This window comes from Labeo rohita, chromosome 20 (assembly GCF_022985175.1).
Source record: "Labeo rohita strain BAU-BD-2019 chromosome 20, IGBB_LRoh.1.0, whole genome shotgun sequence".
In the NCBI taxonomy this organism is placed as follows: domain Eukaryota; kingdom Metazoa; phylum Chordata; class Actinopteri; order Cypriniformes; family Cyprinidae; genus Labeo; species Labeo rohita.
The window spans coordinates 22845674-22867912 of NC_066888.1; the positions used below are offsets into that span (position 1 = coordinate 22845674).

The window sequence follows — 22239 nt, forward strand, 5'->3', positions numbered from 1 at the left end:
CACAGTTTTCGGTAAATGTCACAAAAATGACGACTAATAATTAGTGCTAAAACTCAACAGAGAAGAGCTTGTTTGTAAAAGATATGCCAATTTTCATTCGAAAAATGCCTACGATATCTATTCTAAAATGACTGATGATTATTATGATTTTTTTTTTTAATTTTATGTTTTTTTAATTTAGCTCTTCATGCTTTTCAAAGGGATGTTTCACATAGAAATGTGACCCTGGACCACAAAACCAGTGGTAAGTAGCGTGGGTATATTTGTAGCAATAGCCCAAAATACATTGTATGGGTCAAAATGATCAATGTTTGCCAAAAATCAGTGGATATTAAGTCAAGATCATGTTCCATGAAGATATATTGTAAATTTCCTACTGTAAATATATCAGAATGTAATTTCTGATTGGTAATATGCATTGCTACGACCTTCATTTGGACAACCTTAAAGGCGATTTTCTCAACATGTACAGTTTTTGCACCCTCAGATGCCAAAGTTTTCAAAAAGCTGTATCTCGGCCAAATATTGTCATATATCAAAACATTACTGGTTATGACTGGTTTTGTGGTCCAGGGTCACACATGAAAATATTTCATTTTCTCACCTTCAATTTTAGGACATTGGCACTGGAAACGATTGACACTTGACATTGGAAACAATTATTGACTGAAAAATGATTTGTCATTTTTGTAGCTTTACAGCCCTTGGTCACTCTTGACTATTATTTTGTAGAAAAGAGAAGCTTGTACATTCTGGTAAACCTCTTTTTTGTCCTCCACAGGAAAGAGAAAATCATACAAGTTTGAAATGTCCCAAAGGTGAGTAAATGATGCCAAAATGTTCATTTTTGGGTGAACCCAAATGTATTGAGATGTCAGTTTTCATCACTAGTTCTGTTCTACAAAACGGTCAAAAGTGCAACAAACAATGGAAAGGAACATTCAAAACCACATTTGTAGTGGAACAACTCAGAAAGCTTAAATCATTAGAGTATAAAACAGCAAGTGCCTTAACACATCACAGAATGATGACGTATCAAAAGCCCTTACGTTTGACCCTGTTAATGTAGGAACCCTTTAGTAAGAGATTCCACACAGATTTTACTTGAGAAGAGATAACCATACATACAAAGACTACGGTTCAAAAGTGTGAGGTCTGTAAGATTTTGTACTATTTACTATCATTTTTGACTGATACAATTCATCTTTGAATGAAAAATCATTTTCTTAAAAAAAGTACTGACCACAAACTTTTGAACGGTAGTGTACACTACCAGTCAAAAGTTTTTGAACAGTAAGATTTTATATTATTTTAAAGAAGTCTCTTCTGCTCACCAAGCCTGCATTTATTTGATCCGAAGTACAGCGAAAACAGTACAATTTTGAAATATTTTTTACTGTTTAAAATAACTGTTTTCTATTTGAATATATTTTAAAATGTAATTTATTCTTGTTACTTAAAAGCTGAATTTTTAGCATCATTACTCCAGTCACATGATCCTTCAGAAATCATTCTAAAAAATTATACTGACTTTACGCTTTTGAGTGGTATAGTGTATAATGTTACAAAAGCTTTTTATTTCAGATAAATGCTGATGTTTGGATCTTTCTATTCATCAAAGAATCCTGAAAAAATGTACTCCACTGTTTTAAATATTGATAATATTAATAATAAATGTTAGAATGATTTCTGAAGGATCATGTGACACTGAAGACTGGAGCATAATAAATGATGCTAAAAAAATCAACTTTGAAACCACAGGAATAAATTACATTTTAAAATATATTCAAATAGAAAACAGATATTTTAAATAGTAAAAATATTTCAAATTTTTACCATTTTTGCTGTACATTGGATCAAACAAATGCAGGCTTGGTGAGCAGAAGAGACTTCTTTAAAAAACATTAAAAATCTTACTGTTCAAAAACGTTTGACTGGTAGCGTACATCAAAAGATTTCAAGTGTCTTCAAGTGAATTCAAGAAGTCCATTTTGTTCATGTAGCTCAACTATTAGCACAAGATGCTCGCACCTGCAAGGTCATGGGTTCAATTCCCAGGGAACACACATGGCACACTGAGCTTTTGTATTTGTGCCATCCATCATGAGGAATTTGTGCCAAAGAGTCTGTGTTCTCTTTACTCATTTGGTCTCTATTTGCTGCCACGTTAAAGTTCACGCCTTGGTCGCATCCTCCTCTACGACGCGGTGAATGCCGTTGCCAGGGCTGCTTTGGATGGCCTGTGCTGTGATGGTGAGGTCTCGCACGCTGCTGTGCCGCGATTGGCTCTCCAGGCGTTGCAGGCTGCCGTGCCGCGAATGGCTGTCGAGACGGTTGACGCCGCAGTGCTGGAGCGGATCGTTAAGGCGCAGGGTGCTCCCGTGAGGGAGACGTTCCTCTCCGCCGCGATAACTGCAAGCTGTGTACCTGATGGGAAACATAATGAAAGAGTTCAGAGTTGCTCACATCTTTGATCAGTGAGGCAGATGTAGGTTTCATCCAGCTGTGCACAACTGGGGGGCGCTATTATCCTGGGACATTTTCTGAAGTTGGTTTGAAGTTGAAAATTCGCCATCTCATTTTCTCCTCTAACTTTAAAATCGCCCAACATTGTTTTACCTTTTTTTGCATTTGACTTTCTTTGCACGTTCGCTTTGTACACACTGGGTCGTTACTTCTGCATACATCATGTGTGACTTTTGCTACATGACTACGTAATGCGTGAGGTTGGGCTGGAGCAAGATGAGCATTTGTGGTTAAAAAGTATATAATTTTTTTTTTTTTAATGACTGAACGTTTCAGCTTTAAAGCTGCATTGAAACTGCAATTTGGACCACCACTGAAGTCCACTGGAATGTTTTGCTTAAAAACCTTCATTTCTTTTCGACTGAAGAAAGAAAGACATGAACATCTTTGATGATTCTCTATATCGAAGATCCCCAAAAATCCGTGCCAAATATGCTAAAAAAGTCCTCCTCGTGAGATTGAATTATAATGCCTCACCTGCCATCTCTGGAGCGGTGCAGGCTCCCGTGGAAGCTGCTTGATTTGCTGCGCATGCTGCCCGCGCGGCTTGTGCTGGCGCTGGGGGGCTCGTCCAACATGGCGAGGTGCGTGGAGGAGGCGTGGGTGGAGGTGCCCTGTGTTGAGGTGCCTCTAGATTTCCTCACCACTGGGGTGTTGGGGTCCCTGAGGAGAAGCTGGGTGAAGTCGGGCTCTTGCAGCACCTGCCTGCTCTCGTTCACCACGCTGCTGAGGGTAGAAGAGACGGGGGAAAAGGGTGGCAAAGAGGGGAGGGAGTGACAGAGGAGTGAAGGAAGAGAGAGGGGGAAGGCAGAGGGCATAAAGGAGTCGAAATAGACAAAAGAGGAGGGGGTGGGACAAGGGGAGGGAGAGGAGGTTAATGCCCTGACATAAGGGACAGGGGTGTGTAGAGAGGAAGTCTTTACACTAACCCCTATGAGACAGAACACACTTAGTGAACTATTTCCTGTGGCTACTTCATGTCCTCAATTAAATATCTGTATTGCACTGCTATGGTAGAAATTTATCAAAACACACACCACAAATTTAATACTGTTACATCTCTACTTAGGGATAGTTCACCCAAAAATGACAATTCTGTCATTAATTACTCACCCTCATGTCGTTCCAATCCCGTAAGACCGTTCATCTTCGGAACACAAATTAAGATATTTTTAATGCAATCCAAGAGCTTTCTGTCGCTGCATAGACAGCAAGGGAACTTCCATGTTCAAGGTCCAGAAAGGTACCAAGAAAATCGACAAAATGCTCTCGGATTTCATAAAAAATATCTTAATTTGTGTTCCAAGATGAACCAAGGTCTTACAGGTTTGGAATGACATGAGGGTGAGTGATTAATGACAGAATTGTCATTTTTGGGTGAACTGTCTCTTTAAAGGCCTTTGTTTTGTCTAAAAACAATAATGGTATAAATTCCCTAAGCATTAAATGAAACTTACTCTTTCCTGCGATGCCCGTTAAAGAAACTAGCCCACTCGAAGCAGGTCTTTTTACTCCCCACCCAAAACACTGATGGTATTCCCACTACCAGCATCATCAGGTACTTGATGAGGAACAAGGCGATATCTGGCCTGCTTGTTTGTTCAACCTGTGAAGACAACAGTAGACTGATTTTCACACATTTGCTTAGTATGCAACATAAGAACAGGTGAAACCTGATTTGGTAATCAGAACATGTAGGAACATTCGTCCCTTGCGGAGCCGTTTGCTCATAACCTCATGCAGCGTGTGCGTGAGAGTATTTCTGTATGTCAGTTTAGCCCTGGGTTGTGTGTGTGCGATTGTGTGGATGGGAAGTGCTTTATCTCAGCTCACTGCACAATTGCCAACGGCATAAACATAGCTGCAGTCAACACAAATGTCTGTCCTCTTCTTTACCTAATACACACACTCTCTCTCAGTGCTTTAGATGGAGCATTTCTTCTGCTCTGAATGCTGTCAGCCTCCCTTTACATATCCATATACATTACTCTTACTGTTTTGGTATTTTTTATATAATGCAAACAGTATTTTTAAAGAGTAATACTATTTATAGCAATGCACCTCATAGCTCTTCATGAAGTATTGTTAGATTTAACATGACACATGACTGTCCTTTTCGCTTCACCACAACAGAACAGTTTGTTGCAGTAGTAAACAAGACCTCATTAAATCCAATCCCACAATCCCACACTGCCTCAGGCATGTACACACACACATACTGTATGGATAAACATCATTATGGAGATTTTCACTGAGCTGAAGCTGAAACTTTCCATGACAGTCCTTAGTTTTTAGTTATGCTTCAGTTCATTTGCATCATGTTAGTCACAAGATATATTCAGTATAGATGCTGTTGTATGATTTACTGAGATATATGCAGCTCTGTCTGAATAGATGCACAAAATCTGCAAATCAGGGTCATTTTACACCCTCAGGACATCCTTTGATGTCGAAGTTTAATTTAAATTTAGTCAGTTCATGCAAATAAATCTTCATCTAAATAATATGAATAAGCATAAATAAGGAAAACATCACGTTACGAAAAACCTAGTGCTGTCAAACGATTAATTGCATCCAAAATAAAAGTTTTTGTTTACATAATATATGTGTGTATATTTATTATGTATATATAAAAACACAAACATACAACATATATATTTAAAAAAATATTTACATGTATATATTTTTATTTGTATAATTAATATTATATATAAATATATTTAATATATAAACGTAACATATTTTTCTTAAATATATCCATGCATGTGTGTTTTTTATATATACATAATAAATATACGCTGTACACATACATATTTTGTGTAAACAAAAACGTTTATGTTGGATGCGATTAATCGCGATTATTGTTTGACAGCACTAGAAAAAACTAAAATGAAATATATTTATTTTCTGGCATTTGTTTGGCCTATGATTACGGATGGAATCGCTGAATCCAGTCACAAAAATGGAATTTACTATAACGCGGAATGTCATGGAATTTTGGCAAATGGATGAACAAATCAAAAGTAGGTCAGTACACTTAAATCAAAACATGATGTGGTTTAGCGCCTGTTAATATTAAGCTGCAAAAATACAATTTAAATATGAATCCTGCAGGTTCTGCATTTCTGTGTGAATGAATGGCACAGACACACTGAATGGCACAGACACACATACTGAAGCGCATGTGACACTTGCAGTGTTTTCATTCTCTGCCGCCACAAAATATGAGTACATAACACACATAACACATTTTCTAGAACTGCTGAGAGCCACACACAGAACAACATAAAATTTAGGTTTAACTTTAAGGAACTGGACAGATATATTCCTTTATATAAGGATAGTGCTACTATTACTAATGAAATCATTATTAAAACTAGGCATGTAACGATATTATCAATATTGTGGTATCGCGATATGAAAATTGTCTCGATATTATCGTGGTCACAGGGCGATATGAAACAATTACAGGTCTTCTGGGCAAAAAGTGTAGATTTTTAAAAATATTCTAACATAAATGGCCTTTGAAGTTGTTTTGGGCCATTATGCTTTGGCACAGTATCTGTCAAATGAACTAAAACCGAAAGCAATATGGCTCAATCCCTTCATCAATTCTATTTTTGCTGTGTGTTTCAAAATGAAGCGTGCACTTTGTTTAGGCGATCAGCTCAATCGATGTTTTCCGCACAGAACGGCTCTGACACAGTGAATGAATGCAGTGAACTTGTTTATTGCATGTGCTGTGAGTTTAGCGCGTTATTTTCGCGGCAGATTATCACAGCATTTCAACAGACTTGTAGTGAGACGCATTTTTGTAAGCCTGTTTTCACTGAAGCTGGAGTTTTCCATCAAAATAAACGCTGTCGTTTATGTTAAAATAAAGCTTTAAAGTGCAGTATGAATTGCTGACAACTAGCGGTTTATCTTTCAAGTGTAGAAATTAACTGACTTAAGTTTTCTTAGTTAAGAACATGGGTTAGAGCTCTTAATTTTTAACTCTCAAAGTGCATTAGATAGAAGAATTTAACTTTAAAGTATAAAAAATGTTTGTACATTTTCCCAAGTCTTAATTTGTAATTTTTTTTTTAAATATTGCAATAAATATTGTATCATGGACTTCATATTGCGATATTATCATAAAATGAGATTTTGATATTGTTACATTCCTAATTAAAACATTATTTTTTTAAGGAATATTTACCAGAAAAATTATTTACCTGAATTTATTTACCAGAAAGATACATAAAAACACAGTATTTCTAAAAAAAAATAAAATAATAATAAATATTTTTTTAAAATAAAATCAAGTAATTAAAGATGCTTTTGATTATTAAAATTTAATGAAACCACTGCAAAATCAAATTCAGAAAATTAATGGAAAACACAGAATTTGGTAAAAATAGAACTGAATTCGAGGGGAAAAAAACGTTTTTTCATAAGGCTTTAACTACATTGCTGTTAAATTGTCTAAATATTTCTAAAATTAAAACGGAAAAAAATAAAACAGAATTTGGGAAAAAAAAAACTGATATCAATTTGTGTCATTTTTGACTTGAGCTTCCATTTATTTCTTAAACCTCACATCAGCAGGAGATTTTTTGTTTTTTTGATATTTTTATCTGTAGCTTACAGTACTTAGTCACTTAGTCATAACAATAAATTTTTAAAACTCTAAAACCTTTTCTAAAATAGAGTGAGGCCAGAGTTGGCAGGGGACTGAGGAGCCTTCAATTATTCACAACAAGCAAAGTAGTATAAATTCACTTGAGGTCCCAACAAGCATCATAAATCATTGACTTTTTATATGGTGTAGATAATCTTTTTTTCCTAGTAACACAGTACAAAGATCACATTAAAAACCTGTCATTGTATGTGTTAAAACAATTGCTTATTTCTAGGACAACATGAACATACACTATTGTTCAAAAGTTTGGGGTCAGTATCATTTTTGAGCAAAAAATCAGCATATTAGAATGATTTCTAAAAGATCAGTGACACTGAAGACTGGAGTAATGATGCTGAAAATACAGCTTTGCCATCATTTTAAAATGTAAACAAGTAGAAAACAGTTATCTGTACTTGAGACACATCTTTTAAAAATCTAACCGACCCCAAACATTTAAACGGTGGTTTAAGTATTTTAGATCATAGGCACTTACCTTAAACGGACAGGGGATGTGATACTCTCTACAGCGCTCTTGTACCCATGTGGTCTCCCAAACTGCTCTATGGCTCTGCTCGTACAGATAGCATCCAATGACTGTCAACAGAGGCACCAGATACAGGACGGAGAACACGCCGATCCGGATCATGAACTTCACTAGTTTGTCCTGGTTCTCCTTCTCTAAGGGAATCTCCATCCGGACCCTGTTTAGCGCAGCGATACCCGCTAACAGCAGCACCACACCTACGACCACATCCAATGCGAGAGGCACCAAGAGGAACCAGCGCAAAGCCATGAGGTCATAGAGCCCTACAAAACAAACACCGCTCATGCTGTCACCCTCGATTTTGTTCATAGCCATGAGAGTAATAGTAAGAGCTCCCGGGACGCCCCAAGCCACTGCGTGGAAGAGCAAAGCTTTTTTCTCAATAGCTTCACTTCCCCATTTAGGAACGGCTGCCAGGAACCAGGTGATGGTGAGAATGACCCACCAAACGCTTCCTGCCATGGTGAAGAAGTACAGCGTCATGAAAAGCAGTGTGCAGGCCTTGTTGTGGGAGCCCTGGGTGACGGTGGAGGCGCGGAAACGGCCGGGACTTGCTGCGTTGCATGAAACACGATCCTCCAGCAGGAAGCCCAGGAAGAAGACCAGGGATACCATCATGTAGCAGACCGCGTAGAAGATGATGGGCCGCTCGGGGTAGCGGAAACGGCCGACGTCGATGAGGAAGGTCAAGAAGGTGAACAGCGTCGCTGACAGGCAGACTATGGAGACTACGCCAATGAAATAGCGAGCGAAGATGAGCTCGTCTTTGCGGAAGTACATGTTGGGGCAGGGAGGCGAGCAGTCGCGCACACCCATGAAGGAGTAACCCAAGTCGGGCTCGATCTTCAGCTCTCGTGGACACCAGAAGCCGTAGTCTCGCTGAACCGACGAGGGAGATTCCTCCGTTCCGTCACTGCTCGGGAGCAGGTCTATCACTCGGGGGTAAGACTCCTCACAGTCTGGAAACCTAGGAGACAGAGTATCATTTCAGAATATGATATTACAAAATAAAGATGTCTTGCTGAACAGCAGAACCGTAAATGAAAGCGAACCTGCTACACTCCATCTCGTCTGGCCAGCTGACACCAAACATTTCCATCAGCTTGTAGCAATCGCTCTTGGCACGCTGGCACAGGCGCCGACATGGCAGGGTCACGCGGCCGTACTCGGTACACACGGGTGCGTAAAGGGCACACAGGAATGGGCGTATTTCAGTAGAGCACTCCAAGTTCACCATGGGATGAAAGGGCTGTCAGGCAACAAGAAGAGTTTTATTAACAGTAATAATAATAATAATGATAATAATAAACAGTTCGTAATGCTGATTTTTTTTAAAACATACATACATACAAAACTATAGATGTATTTCAACAACAGTTTAGCTTTGTTTAATCTTCTACTTCGTCCACATACTGTAATTTAAATTTTTAAACATACATAAATTCTTTAAATTCTTTTAAATGGTTTTATCAGCAAATAATAAACTATATTTAACATTTTTCTAAGTGTATTCAAATTTTAAATATTTTTATAACATATTTATTTATAAATAAATAAATATTAGGGGTCCATGAATATGTGTTTTTCAGGGCAAGTTCCGATTATTACAGGTCAAGTAGTCTGATAACAATATTTTGGACCAATATATATGTCTGGTGAAAAAAAAGAAAATTAATGTCAAAATGAAGAATAACAAGGGCTCTGACAAAAACTCTTTAAATGCTTTTAAACTATTTTATTTGCAAATAATAATAATAATCAACTTTATTTTAATTTTTCAAAATGTATTCAAATTGTAAATATTTTTAAAAACATAAATAAATTAATAAATAAATATTAGCGGTTGATCAATATGTGTTTTTCAGGCGCAGACGTCGATACAGATTATTACAGATCAAATAGACCAATAACCAGTATTTTGGATTGATATATATGTCTGGTGCAAAAATGAAAATTAATGTCAAAATTAAGAATAACAAGAGCTCTGACAATAATCAACTTTTATTAATTTTTCAAAATGTATGCAAATGTTAAAGATTTTTAGACTTTATATAAATGAATAATAGGGGTTGGCCAATATTTGTTTTTCAAGGCCAATGTCGACATGGATTATTACAGATCAAGTAGTCTAATAACGATATATTTTGGACTGATATGTATCACTGTGCTAAATATATACATATATATCTCTATCTTTTGTACATTTTAACTGAAAATTAATGAATAATTAATCAAAATTAAGAATAAGAAGGGCTCTGACAAAAATGCTTTAAATGCTTTTAAATTATTTTATCGGCAAATAAAAATAATAATCAACTTTATTGAACATTTTTCAAAATGTATTCAAATTTTATTTTAATAAATAAATAAATAAATAAATAAAAGGTGTCGAGCAATATGTTTTTCAGAGCTGATTGTTACAGATCAAGTATCAACTTTATTTTTAATTTTTAAAATGTATTTACATTTTAAATATTTTTATAAACAAACCAATAAATAAATATTAGGGGTCGGTCAATATGTGTTTTTCAGGGCCGATGTCGATACTGATTATTACAGATCAAGTAGACTGATAACTGATTTTTTGGACCGATATGTCTGGTGTAAAAATTAAAATTCAAAATTAAGAACAGTGTGAACCGCGGGAGTCTTTGTGACAAACAACAAGGGCTCTGACAAAAATGCTTTAGATGCTTTTAAATTATAAAATCGGCAAATTTTGAAAATGACCATAAAAATGCATAATATCGACACTGATAATTGGTCGACCCCTAATAAAGATGTCTTTCATCCAAAACGTTTGCCTTTGTTTATAATTTTACTTTGTTTACATACTTTAAATGCACATTTATTAATTTCATATTTATGTTTTGCTGCCTTTTATTTGTCTCTTCTACCCACTCTTTAAGAACCGATAAATGTGATGTTACTACAGTTTGACAGTGCAACATGATATGGTGATGTTCTCTGAAAATTTCTGAAGTTTAAGGTAAATTCTTTTCATTTGTGTTTAATAACTTGATTGAACTGCAAATCAAAGCTTGCCATGTGATTTCAACATGGTGGCCATCATGAAGTGGAAACTATGCAGTGCAACATCAATATTTTTCTATTTTCCCTGGAGAGAAAGACTATATATATTAAGAATGAAAGTACATTAGCACAAAGATGGCCTCAAAGCGTAAAACTTGAATTTTGAAATCATGGGTATCATTAATACTATCTTGTGTGACCCCTTTCCAGTACGAAAAACAGGGTGATCAGACGTTCCAATAAAATCCCAAATAAAAGCCATGTAACGACACTTGTGATACCATTTGTTCTGATAATAGCCCTAGTTTTAAAGCTAAAATCAAAGAAACAAAGAAATTAAAATCTAATAACATAAAATCTAATCACCAATGGCTTCTGGAAATCTGACAAAACATTTCCAGTCATCTTGAGAACATCAGAAGGAGCATCTTTAACCCCCAATGAAGCATGGACAAAACCCACCAGGCCACGTCTCTGACTCTTCACAAATTTTATCACAGTCACTTGGCCACCCTTATGTAAAATGAGAATAAAAATTGGATCTGTAATGCAACCTCTCTAAGGAGGCCTTTGTTTAGGGCAGGAGACATGCTGTTTATTGCTGAGGCCCACTTACACCATGAGGCATTCTGGGAGTAGTACCAGCTTTGGGGCCGGACATAAATATGCAAATCCCATGGGGGAGAAGGAAAAAGACTCCACCCAGGACCAGACAGATAGACAATAACGCCTCAACCCCTGCAGAGTGAGGGCCTTTGTGATGCTCGGGTGGGGGTTCTGACACCGCTTGTGTTGAAAAAAAAAAGGACCAAAACTTACAATCATTCAGAACATGAACACGCTTGATAAAATGGAAAAGGATGTATGTGCTATGCATTTTATTTTGAAGCATTTTAAGCAATTACTAATGGTGAGAAGGAAAAAATGTCTCAAAATGTCATCTTCATACAAAAAGAAATAAATAATATTAAAAAAAAAAAAAAAATCGCTGTGATAATTTTTTATAATTATAGTAGGAAGAAATATGAATTTTTGAGTGGCATAAAAATGCTACCAATTTAACCTATATAAAAAATAATACTATTGCTCCTAGTGGTTGGCCATTAAAATGCTATAATAATTAACATAATTATAACATTTAAAAAACCTCCTATTGCTTGGTTAAAAAATGATCATTTCTGCAATTATTATAAACAAATATAATAACATAGCTCCTATGGTTTGGCAATTAAAAATGCTACAATAATGTAGACAATTATAATATAACGAAATATTACTCCTAGTGTTTGATTTTTAAAAATGCTTAAAATTACTGTAAAATAGTTATATTGCTTGTCAAATTGCCGACTTAAAATGCTATAATAAATTACATAATTCAAAATATAACTCCTTGGTTGTTAAAAATGCTAAAATGACTTGCATAATTATTATGTAAAAATATGTTTAGCTATTAAAAATGCTATTTGTTACAAATGACATGCAGTGATGGCTTTCATTATGTTTCCAAACAACCATCTCTTCACTTAATATGGAGAAAATTACCCAAACGTTCAGGCTAAATCCAATGAAATGATCTAATGCGCTAAAAGCAGTGTTAATATTATTTACTACTGCAAATAAAACCATCCAGCCGTTAAATTATTGCAACAGTCCAACACATATGATATAGTGGATGTATAATACAGTACATATCCATAATGAGAGCATTCAGCCACTGCCAGCACACTAGGCTACCACCCAAAATGTCTGTAAAAAGGGATTAGGATGGATATTATGCTTGCCCATTTTGACACAAAGCATCTAAATCCAGCAATCGTTTCCACACACCTAATCCATATTTAACGCAGCATATACCATTGAGATGTGCCGCCAACACGACGCACGAATAAGCACCGGCTTTAACCATCAGACCATATAAGCGTGAGAAAAAATGCTTGTTTTTATCATATAGCTTCTAAAAATATCCTGGTCAAATTAACTTTTGTATAAAGATGATATATTTTCCGGATTACGTGTAAATGACATAAAACCTGAATGTGGTTTGACTACATGTTCGCTGGTGGCTTACACCGTTCTGAGCTCAATTGAGTGGACATGCTCGGGCTTTTAGGCAAGATAAAAATAAAGCTAGTGCCATTATTTGCTGATCTGGTGAAAAACATTATCTCATCATGGCTGTCAGGACACATTACATGCAATGGAATGATCTGATGAACTCAAATGTGTGCATCTTTTCCACTGCTGTCCTAAGGGCAAACGTACACTTCCTGCTCATCAATGTCCATTCCAGTGCCTTTGTGTTTCTTAAGGGCATTGTGGAAAGTTATTTAGGGATATTCAAAACTTACAGAGATATGCTGAAGGCAAATGAGGCACAATGACTGTTGCTTCTTGTTTGCATGTGACTCAAAGCATTATATATGACCGAATGCTTCACACAGCTAGCACGTTATATAAACTCTAAGGGAGATGTTAACACATTTCATATTATCTGAAGCTGTAATCCCCAGAAGCAAGTACATTAAGTTAACATGAAGTCTTTTGTAGTACGGTTTAATTTGTGTGTTTCACATATGGGGTATCAATATAGTTGAAAACACAGTTCACTTTCAATGCAGCTCCTGCATATTTGGATTTATTGTGTGTCTCCACAGTGTGCCACCAATGAAGGACTCATTTATAACCTCAAATAAATTTAAATGTATTTTATTTATACCCTCAATTCAATTCAAGCAGCTTGCTCTATTTCTGAAAGGGACTTTTAAGCTCTAAATACTTTTGGAGCTGCAAGACACTAGTGTTGGGATGCAGCAATTTTTATTATTTGTATGTTATGGCTAATAAATAGCAGTTTTTTTTAAATGGCAGACAATTTTGTGAAAAATAAAATAAAATTAATTAAAATTAATAAATTAAATTAATAAATGAAAAATGCTGATGATAAAACCAACCATTTTAAGTTCTAAATATGAATTGCACTGCAATAATATTATTAAAAAACAATATTTAATCAAAATAAATAAAGCGTTCAGTGGTGACTGTGAAGATAAATGTAAAAATAGGTGTAAATGAGCACATGCAATTAAATGTCCAATGACCATCTATGGAGGCCCATTTCAGCCACTGAATAAAAAATAAAAAAGGTTATTGTGAGGTTTTATTTCACAATTCTGACTTTTTTTCTTAGAATTGCATGATATAAACTTGTAATTCTGAATTTTTTTCTCAAATTGTGTGATATAAACTCGAGTTATAACGAGTTATTTACAAGTTAATTATAAAGTTAGAAATGCAAGATACAAACAATTTTGACTTTTTTTTCCTCAGAATTGCATAATGTAAACTCAAATATATGTGTGATATAAACTCACAATTGTGAGTTATAAAGTCAGAATTGTGAGATAAAAGTCTTTTTTTCTGCAATTGCAATTTTAAATTTCAGAATTCTGACTTTTATGCAATTCTGACTTTGTCAAAATTGTAAGATATAAACTCGCAATTGCGAATTATAAAGTAAGAAATGCGAGATATAAGCACACACTTGTACATTTATTTCTCAGAATTGCATGATATAAACTCAAATTGTAAGAAATAAAGTGAGAATTATGTGACAAACAAGTTATAAAGTCAGAATTAAGATAAAATTTCACAATTCTGACTTTTTTTCTCGCAACTGCAATTTTATATCTCACAATTCTGACTTTTTTCACGCAATTCTGACCTTTTTTCTGAAAATTGTTAGATATAAACTCGCAATTGTGAGTTATAAAGTAGGAAATGTGAGATATAAACACAATTACGACTTTTTTCTCAGAATCGCATGATATAAACTCAAATTGCGAGAAATAGAATTGTGTGTTAGAATTAGAACTTGCAATTGCGCGATACAAAAACTTGCAATTCTGACTTTTTTCTCACACTTGCAAGTTTCTATCACACAATTCTGACTTTTTTCACGCAAGTCTGACTTTTTTTCTCAGAATTGTAAGATATAAACTCGCAATTGTGAGTTATAAATTCAAAATTGTGAGATACAGTACTTTTTTCTCAGAATCACGATTAAAAACTCACAACTGTGAGAAATATCTCGCGAGTTTATATCTCACAATTCTGAGAAAATTGTGAATCACGCAATTCTGACTTTTTCTCAGAATTAACTCGCTGAGATATAAACTCGCTACTGTGAGTTCTAAAGTCAGAAATGCAAAATATACACTCACAATTTTGACTTTTTTCTTAGAATTGCACGTTTAGATCTTGCAATTGTGACTTTAGAACTCGTAATTGTGAGTTTAAAAGTTGTGAGTTTCTGGCTGAGAAAAAGCCAGAATTGTGAGTTTGTATCACGCAATTCTGAGAAAAAAAGTCAGAATTGTGAGATAAAACGTTGTAATTACCTTTTTTTAATTTTTTATTCAGTGGCAGATACGGGCTTTCATATAGATCTCTCTGAGTTACAAAAAGAAAAAGGAAAAACAACAAGGCAAACAGAAGAATCTCTAAGTCACCTAACCTGACCTTTTAAATGTGTCCATTCACAAGTAAATACGTTTAGTTCCTCCCTCTACCCATAAATCCACAGTACATATGCCTTTCTCTGTGAACCCCCACTTTCTCACTGATAAGGAAGTTTAGGTCAAAGCATTTTATCAAGACATATTCTTAATACCACATTACCAATTATTATTTTGAACTGTATGTAAGTTCTCATATGCCCTTCTGGTTAGTCTTCCCTTTCCCACTGGTCACTATTTAACTTAAGGCACTGTTCACTTAACAGAATTCAACTGCACTGCCATGGCAACCAGTGATGCATAAACGGGCCGGTTTGAGGGAGGGTGTAATGGAGAGAGGTCAGAGTGCGAGTGACGACCACCTCCTGAGAGAGAAAGCCTGCTCTTTTGTTGCAATACAATTGGGATCTGTTTCCCTGGCAACCGCAGTACCTTGCGTGTGGGGGGAGGGATGAAAAGAGAGGAGGGAGTGGAGAAGAGAAACAGAGAGAAGAGGAAGGGACAAAGAAGAAGAAGATATGGATGGGAAATAATGGTCAACCCTGCCATTCCAATAACGCATGTCCTAATGCTTATGCATTAGTAAATGTGCATAAATACTACATGCAAACCCATAATTCTTCATTTATAGTATAAACAATCTTGTTTAACCCTTTTGCTTATGCAAAATAATATCTATGGATTTTTTCCACCCATTTTATGGTCAGATTACTTACAAAAGTAATAGCATCTCTCATAAGTTTCTAAAAAATAATGATTCCCAAGCAATGCATAACTGATATAAGTTGAGTTTTGGTTGCCAGATTGCATTACAACTGCCGGATGGCCTTAATGATCACGCCATGGTAAAAATAACATGAGGACAAGGTCATGTATCTTTGCATGTTTGACAAATGGAGGAGGAAGTTTAAATTAACTAGATGTCAAGCTGCATCAATCAGTGCACCTGAAATGCTTAATATTGTTAGCTTTACCCAGCATTCTCAGGTCAAATCCTCCCCGAACCTTCCCATTACTGCATGCAACCACAACAATTCCAGAAACCATCCCTGTAGGCAACTGTCCCACTTCACAAATGAGGTTACCGAGAGTTCAGAGCAAGATGCTGCCACTGTCCTACAGTGTTTTTGAATCTGAAAGCAATGGCGATTAATGTGTCCCTCATGAAGCCAGATATAAATAAATGATTTGGGGCTGATGACATGAAAGGTTAAGTCTGGTTTTCTTGAGTAGGCCAACTGCTGCTCAAATTGTCAACTTCATTAATGTCATTTGTTGGTTAAAAATATTAAAAGATATTCATCAACCACATCTGGTTATTTAGTGGACTTCATTCCATCTTCATTTGACTTTTCTTTTGTTAGTTTTATCCCTAAAATGCAGCAATTCTGCCAAAAAAATCCCCTTTTAGTAAATTTAAAGAACAAAATCCTTTCATTCTTGCAATCCAAATTAATTTGATTATTAAAAAATAGTTTTAAATAATTATAAAATGCAAAAAATAATAATAATACACAAAAATATTAAAATATATATATACAAATGTACACTACCAGTCAAAAGATTTTGAACAGTAAGATTTTTAATATTTTTTAAAGAAGTCTCTTCTGCTCATCAAGCCTATATTTATTTGATCCAAAGTACAGCAAAAACAGTTACATTTCAAATATTTTACTATTTAAAATATCTGCTTTTTATTTGAATATATTTTAAAATTGAATTTATTCCTGTGATTTCAAAGCTAAATTTTTTACATCATTAAGGACATGAAACATCACCAGTCACATGATCCTTCAGAAATCATTCTAATACACTAATTTGCTGCTCAAAAAACAAAAACAAAAAACTAATTATTATGTTAAAAACAGCTGAGGAGAATTTTTTCAGGTTTCTTTGATGAATAGAAAGTTCAGAAGAACAGCATTTACCTAAAATAGAAATCTTTTGTAACATTATAAATGTCTTTATCATCACTTTTGATCAATTTAAAGCATCCTTGATAAAAATACGGATTAATTTCTATTAATAGAAAAAATATATAAATTAATTATGATATTATAATTATAAAAAAAAACTCCAAGCTTTTGAATGATATAGTGTATAATATTACAAAAGCTTTTTGATTTCAGATAAATGCTGATCTTCAGATCTTTCTATTCATCAAAGAACCGTGAAAAAAATGTTCTCAGCTGTTTTTAATATTGATAATAGTAATAATAAATGTCAAATTCTTGTGCAGCAAATCAGCATATTAAAATGATTTCTGAAGGATCACTTGACATTGAAGACTGGAGTAATGATGTAGAAAATTTAGCTTCAAACACAGGAAAGAATTACATTTTAAAGTATAATCAAATACAAACCAGTTATTTTAAATTGTTAAAATATTTCACAATATTACTGCTTTTGCTGTATTTTGGATCAAATAAATGCAGACTTGGTGAGCAGAAGAGACTTATTTAAAAAACATGAAAAATCTAAAAAACTTTTGACTGCTAGTGTATTATAAAATAAATATAAAAATAATTTTTGTATACACAGTGCTTGGAACATATGCAAGTGAACTGTGATTATCGTTCAAATGCATTTGAATATATTTCTACACTGCTCTTGTAATCCTTCATCCAGTGGTGGGTAGTAGTATCATTACTCTATATGTGTGTTTATGCTGCTTACAGCGCAAAAGGTTATGCAACTCCACATTTCCACACAAACGTACAAGAGGATGAGCAGATGGGTTGCCTTGGCTCAACTTCGTCTATTCTTTCTTCTTTTTATCTCTTTAATTTCCTGCCCCATCCCTCTATTATACTGAGGCAAGACTGAATAAGTTAAAACCTTGTGACTGAGGACAGCGGGTTTTAGATAACGTTTACAGTGCTGTGTGTGTTCAGCAGATACACTGGCCGCTGTAACAAGCTAATGCAGCTGTTTTCAGTTGGGCTCAGCTGAATACTGCAGCCTGGGAAAAGAGGATTAACCATCGGCTTGAATCAATCCGGGCGTTATAGCTGCAGATACAAAGATTACAGAGCAATCAAAATAAACAACGCGTCCGAGCACCATTAACTGCTCAACAACAACCACTGTGGTAGATACAAGCAAGCAACTGCAAAGCTACCTTGTTACATAAATAGTTATAAGATGCTTATTTCATCACAGCCACATGCAAAATAGGAGCAAAAAATGATTAAATAGCAAGATACATCCCCGTAGGACAGAATTAAGATTAATTTCACTTTAAACATTTTTGTAATGTGATCTAAATTATTTGCAGGGCACAAGAAAGAACTGGGTCAAATCGAAAATGACAAATCTTTGATGCTGTTAGTACATACGTTTTATTTAAACGTTTATGGTTTGCATTTATTGCTTCTCATAAGGATTCAAAAGTGATTCAAAGGGTTTTGCCTGACTCACAAAGTAAATAAATAAATAAACAAATAATTTCTCTGCTCTTCTGCTCTTATTATTTAGGAGAGAAATATATAGACACATCTTAAGTTTTTTGGACCTGTCATAAACTCTTTGACCCATGTCTATATAAATTATTGTTATGATATTACACTGACCATCTAAAATGTTCAGTGTAATATCAGTGTAATAAATGATATTAAATTTCAACTAAAATTTAATGCTATCACATAAACCAGATCTGACAATGTGTATGTTTTTTATTTAATTAAAAAATAATAATAATATATATATATATATATATAATTTTTTTATTTACTTTTATTATTATTATAAGTGTTATTTTCCTCTGCTACTGTTTAATTGTAGTTTATATATATATATATATATATATATATATAAACTACTAATATATATATAAGCATATATATATATATATATATATATTAGGGATGTCAAACGATTAATCGCATACAAAATAAAAGTTTGAGTTTGCCTAATATATTACTGTGTGTGATTGTTATGTATATATAAATACAGATTCATGTATATATTTAAGAAATATTTACAAGTATTTACTTTATTATAATTTTATATAATTTATATTATATATAAATAAAACTGTTTTGTACATAACTTATTTCTCTTAAATATATACATTAATTTGTGTGTATTTACATATACATAATAATTACACACAGTACACACACATATATATTAGGCAAACTCAAACTTTTATTTCGTATGCGATTAATTGCGATTAATCGTTTGACAACCCTCATATATATATATATATATATACACACACACACACACACACACACACACACACACACACACACTTACACACGCGTATATTTATATATATAAACCCTACGTCTGTCTGACTGCTGTTGAGGTCACAAAGTCATTAGAGCATGATATTCAGAACTAGTCCTAGGTTAATGTAATGCAAATTGTTCTCATCATTTAAACAGTTAACCAGCCTGTGTAATGTGGTTTACCTCCATGGCGAGAGCAGCGGTCTGCTGATCATAGTGATTTAGAAGGTTGGGCATGAAGGTGGTATTGTAGGTGAGACCCTGACACATCCTTAATGTGATAGGCTCACAGGTAAACATGCTATGGCTCCCAGTAGCTTCCATATTGATGGCCATACATACAGTCAGCATGGAGTATAAAACCCAAAGAACATCCATGGTGTGTCCGTCTGTGCTGTGACTTTCAAAGGACGGGTTGTATCACGAAAATCTGAGCTCCGGCATTCCCTCATTAATTATCTGTTGCTTGACACCAGACTTATATTGCACAGAAAGGGTGTGCTTTTCCATTTTGCTGTGCTAGATCCAGGTTTTTTCAATGCATGTTCACTATCCAGTGTAGATACAATTGTGGGTGCCATGCATTTATAAGATGTACATCTGTGGGAGAAAGAGCATCAAATGTCACATTTGAAATGAACAGGCTAACATGAATTATTCATGAATGGGGTGACAGTTTATTTAAACATGAAAAATCTTTCTGGGGATCTCTCGAGGCGTGGGAAATGTTTTAAAGGGAACAATGCATGTTCAAAAGCACTGTCATATTATACTAGCGGTAAATAAAAGATGCTTTAAAGTGTATTACCAAGGGGGAACTTCAATGTAACTATTCAGCGCAAAAGAAAACGGAACATTATAATCCCAGGAAACATTATAACATTACAGTGTCATGAAAATTAAACACTGAAAGTGACCCTGGACCACGTCATAAGTAGCATGGGTATATTTGTAGCAATAGCCAACAATACATTGTATGGGTCAAAATGATCAATGTTTCTTTTATGCCAAAAATCATTAGGATATTAAGTAAAGATCATGTTCCATGAAGATGTTTTGTAAATTTCCTACCATAAATATATCAAAACATAATTTTTGATTAGGAATATGCATTGCTAAGAACGTTATTTAGACAACTTTAATAGCGATTTTCTCAATATTTAGATTTTTTTGATAGTGGTATCTTGGCCAAATGTTGTCCTATCCTAACAAACCATACATCAATGGAAAGCTCATTTATTCAGTTTTCACATGTATAAATCTCAATTTCAAAAAAATGACCCTTATGACTGGTTTTGTGGTCCAGGGTCACGTTTAATAACTGAATTCAATAACTTTAACTTAAATAACCCATTATTAATGCAGTTTATTAGTGCTGTCACAGGCTGCGACTGTTTATTTAATAAAAAAGTGATGTTCACAGGAAGAGACACTGTTTATGCTGAATTATTTTTATTATGTTCTTTATTTGGTTTATTCCTGACACCTTATAATTAATTCCGAGTATTAAACGCATTTAACGCTCACTGCCAAAACACCTCACCTTAAAAACCAAAAACAAAAAACGTTTTCTATATACCGGTATCATGCAGAACGAGGATTTTGCTATCACAAATGCCCTGTGCTCAAATGGTTATATGATTTTTATTTTATTCTTCTTTGTTGATTTTAACATTAACTCAATAACATTTAAAAACTGTCGCGTTTTCATCAAAATAAAGGCGAACAACAGATAACCCTTTCCCTTTTTAACATACCAGACCCTGTCTATCGGGAGGCGTATAACAGCTTCGCTGTAACGAAACTACCTTCAAAATAGGTGTCTGCCATACTTTGATGTGTATTAATCTTATTTTTACTAAAACACGTTTCTATACAAAATTAATTTTGAAAAAGATAAGTCTTTCCTACCTCTCCAGTGGAGACCATTCACGTGTGGGACTCCACTCCGCTTCTCTAACAATACGATCCCTGTGTGTCTTTCTGCAGGTTTTGAGGATTTGTACGGGCGCGCGCGTTTGACGATGACGCGCCGATGAATATTGCTCTCAGTCAATATAAAAGCATATTAGAGCTTACGTCATTGGACTGAGCGTGAAAAAACACATTCAGTATGCAAACATAATGCAGAACGGCTTGGGTTTATTCACGGATATCATCGCTGCAATGGCCAGGAGTCGTTGGGAGCGAGGAGCGTCTCGGCACTATAATGAAACGAAGTTGGCGCTGTTGATTTGTGGTTGCCTGGAATGATGGGCGGTGTGTTTAGAGGTGGGAAGTCCGACTGATTTGTGCGATTCGATTCCTTCGGGTATTTCATTTAGAAGAATCGGTTCTAAACGAGTCATTGGTTCTTTTACGTGGAGACGTAATTACGTCACCGAGTGGTCGCAGCGTGGTATTTTTTTCTAAACCATAGACATATATAAATACACAATATATAATATATATATATATATATATATATATATAACATAAATATATACGTATTCATTATGTCTGTGTTCTAAACTGTGAGCAGATTTTTTTTGGTTAAAGACAAAAGTATTTACAACCCAAAATGTAGTAAGAAAATGCTAAGAAATGTTTATTATTATTATTATTATTATTATTTTTTTTTTTGGAATTCTTCAACAGATAAGATTAATTGGGAAAAAGCATGGTTACCTTATACATTTTAACTTTTAAATTATTTAAATTGTTCCCAACAAAGTTAAACTA

The 22239-nt window shown here is 34.5% G+C and overlaps 1 protein-coding gene across 2 annotated transcripts; it reads right to left on the reverse strand.

Moving 5' to 3' along the window:
* Nucleotides 1-4: 4 nt before the first annotated feature.
* fzd3a (frizzled class receptor 3a) lies at nucleotides 5-21751 on the reverse strand. Of its 2 annotated transcripts, none has more exons than XM_051138361.1 (7): nucleotides 21430-21751; nucleotides 19702-20118; nucleotides 8789-8985; nucleotides 7686-8703; nucleotides 3984-4132; nucleotides 3004-3249; nucleotides 5-2427 (listed from the first exon to the last, which is right to left on the reverse strand). In XM_051138361.1, exons 2-7 carry the CDS (start codon nucleotides 19894-19896, stop codon nucleotides 2175-2177), a joined length of 2058 nt encoding a protein of 685 aa, XP_050994318.1. In that variant the 5' UTR covers nucleotides 19897-20118; nucleotides 21430-21751; the 3' UTR covers nucleotides 5-2174. The 2 variants fall into 2 exon arrangements, with proteins under 2 accessions (XP_050994318.1, XP_050994317.1); XM_051138360.1 differs by having other exon boundaries at nucleotides 3004-3252.
* Nucleotides 21752-22239: the final 488 nt, after the last annotated feature.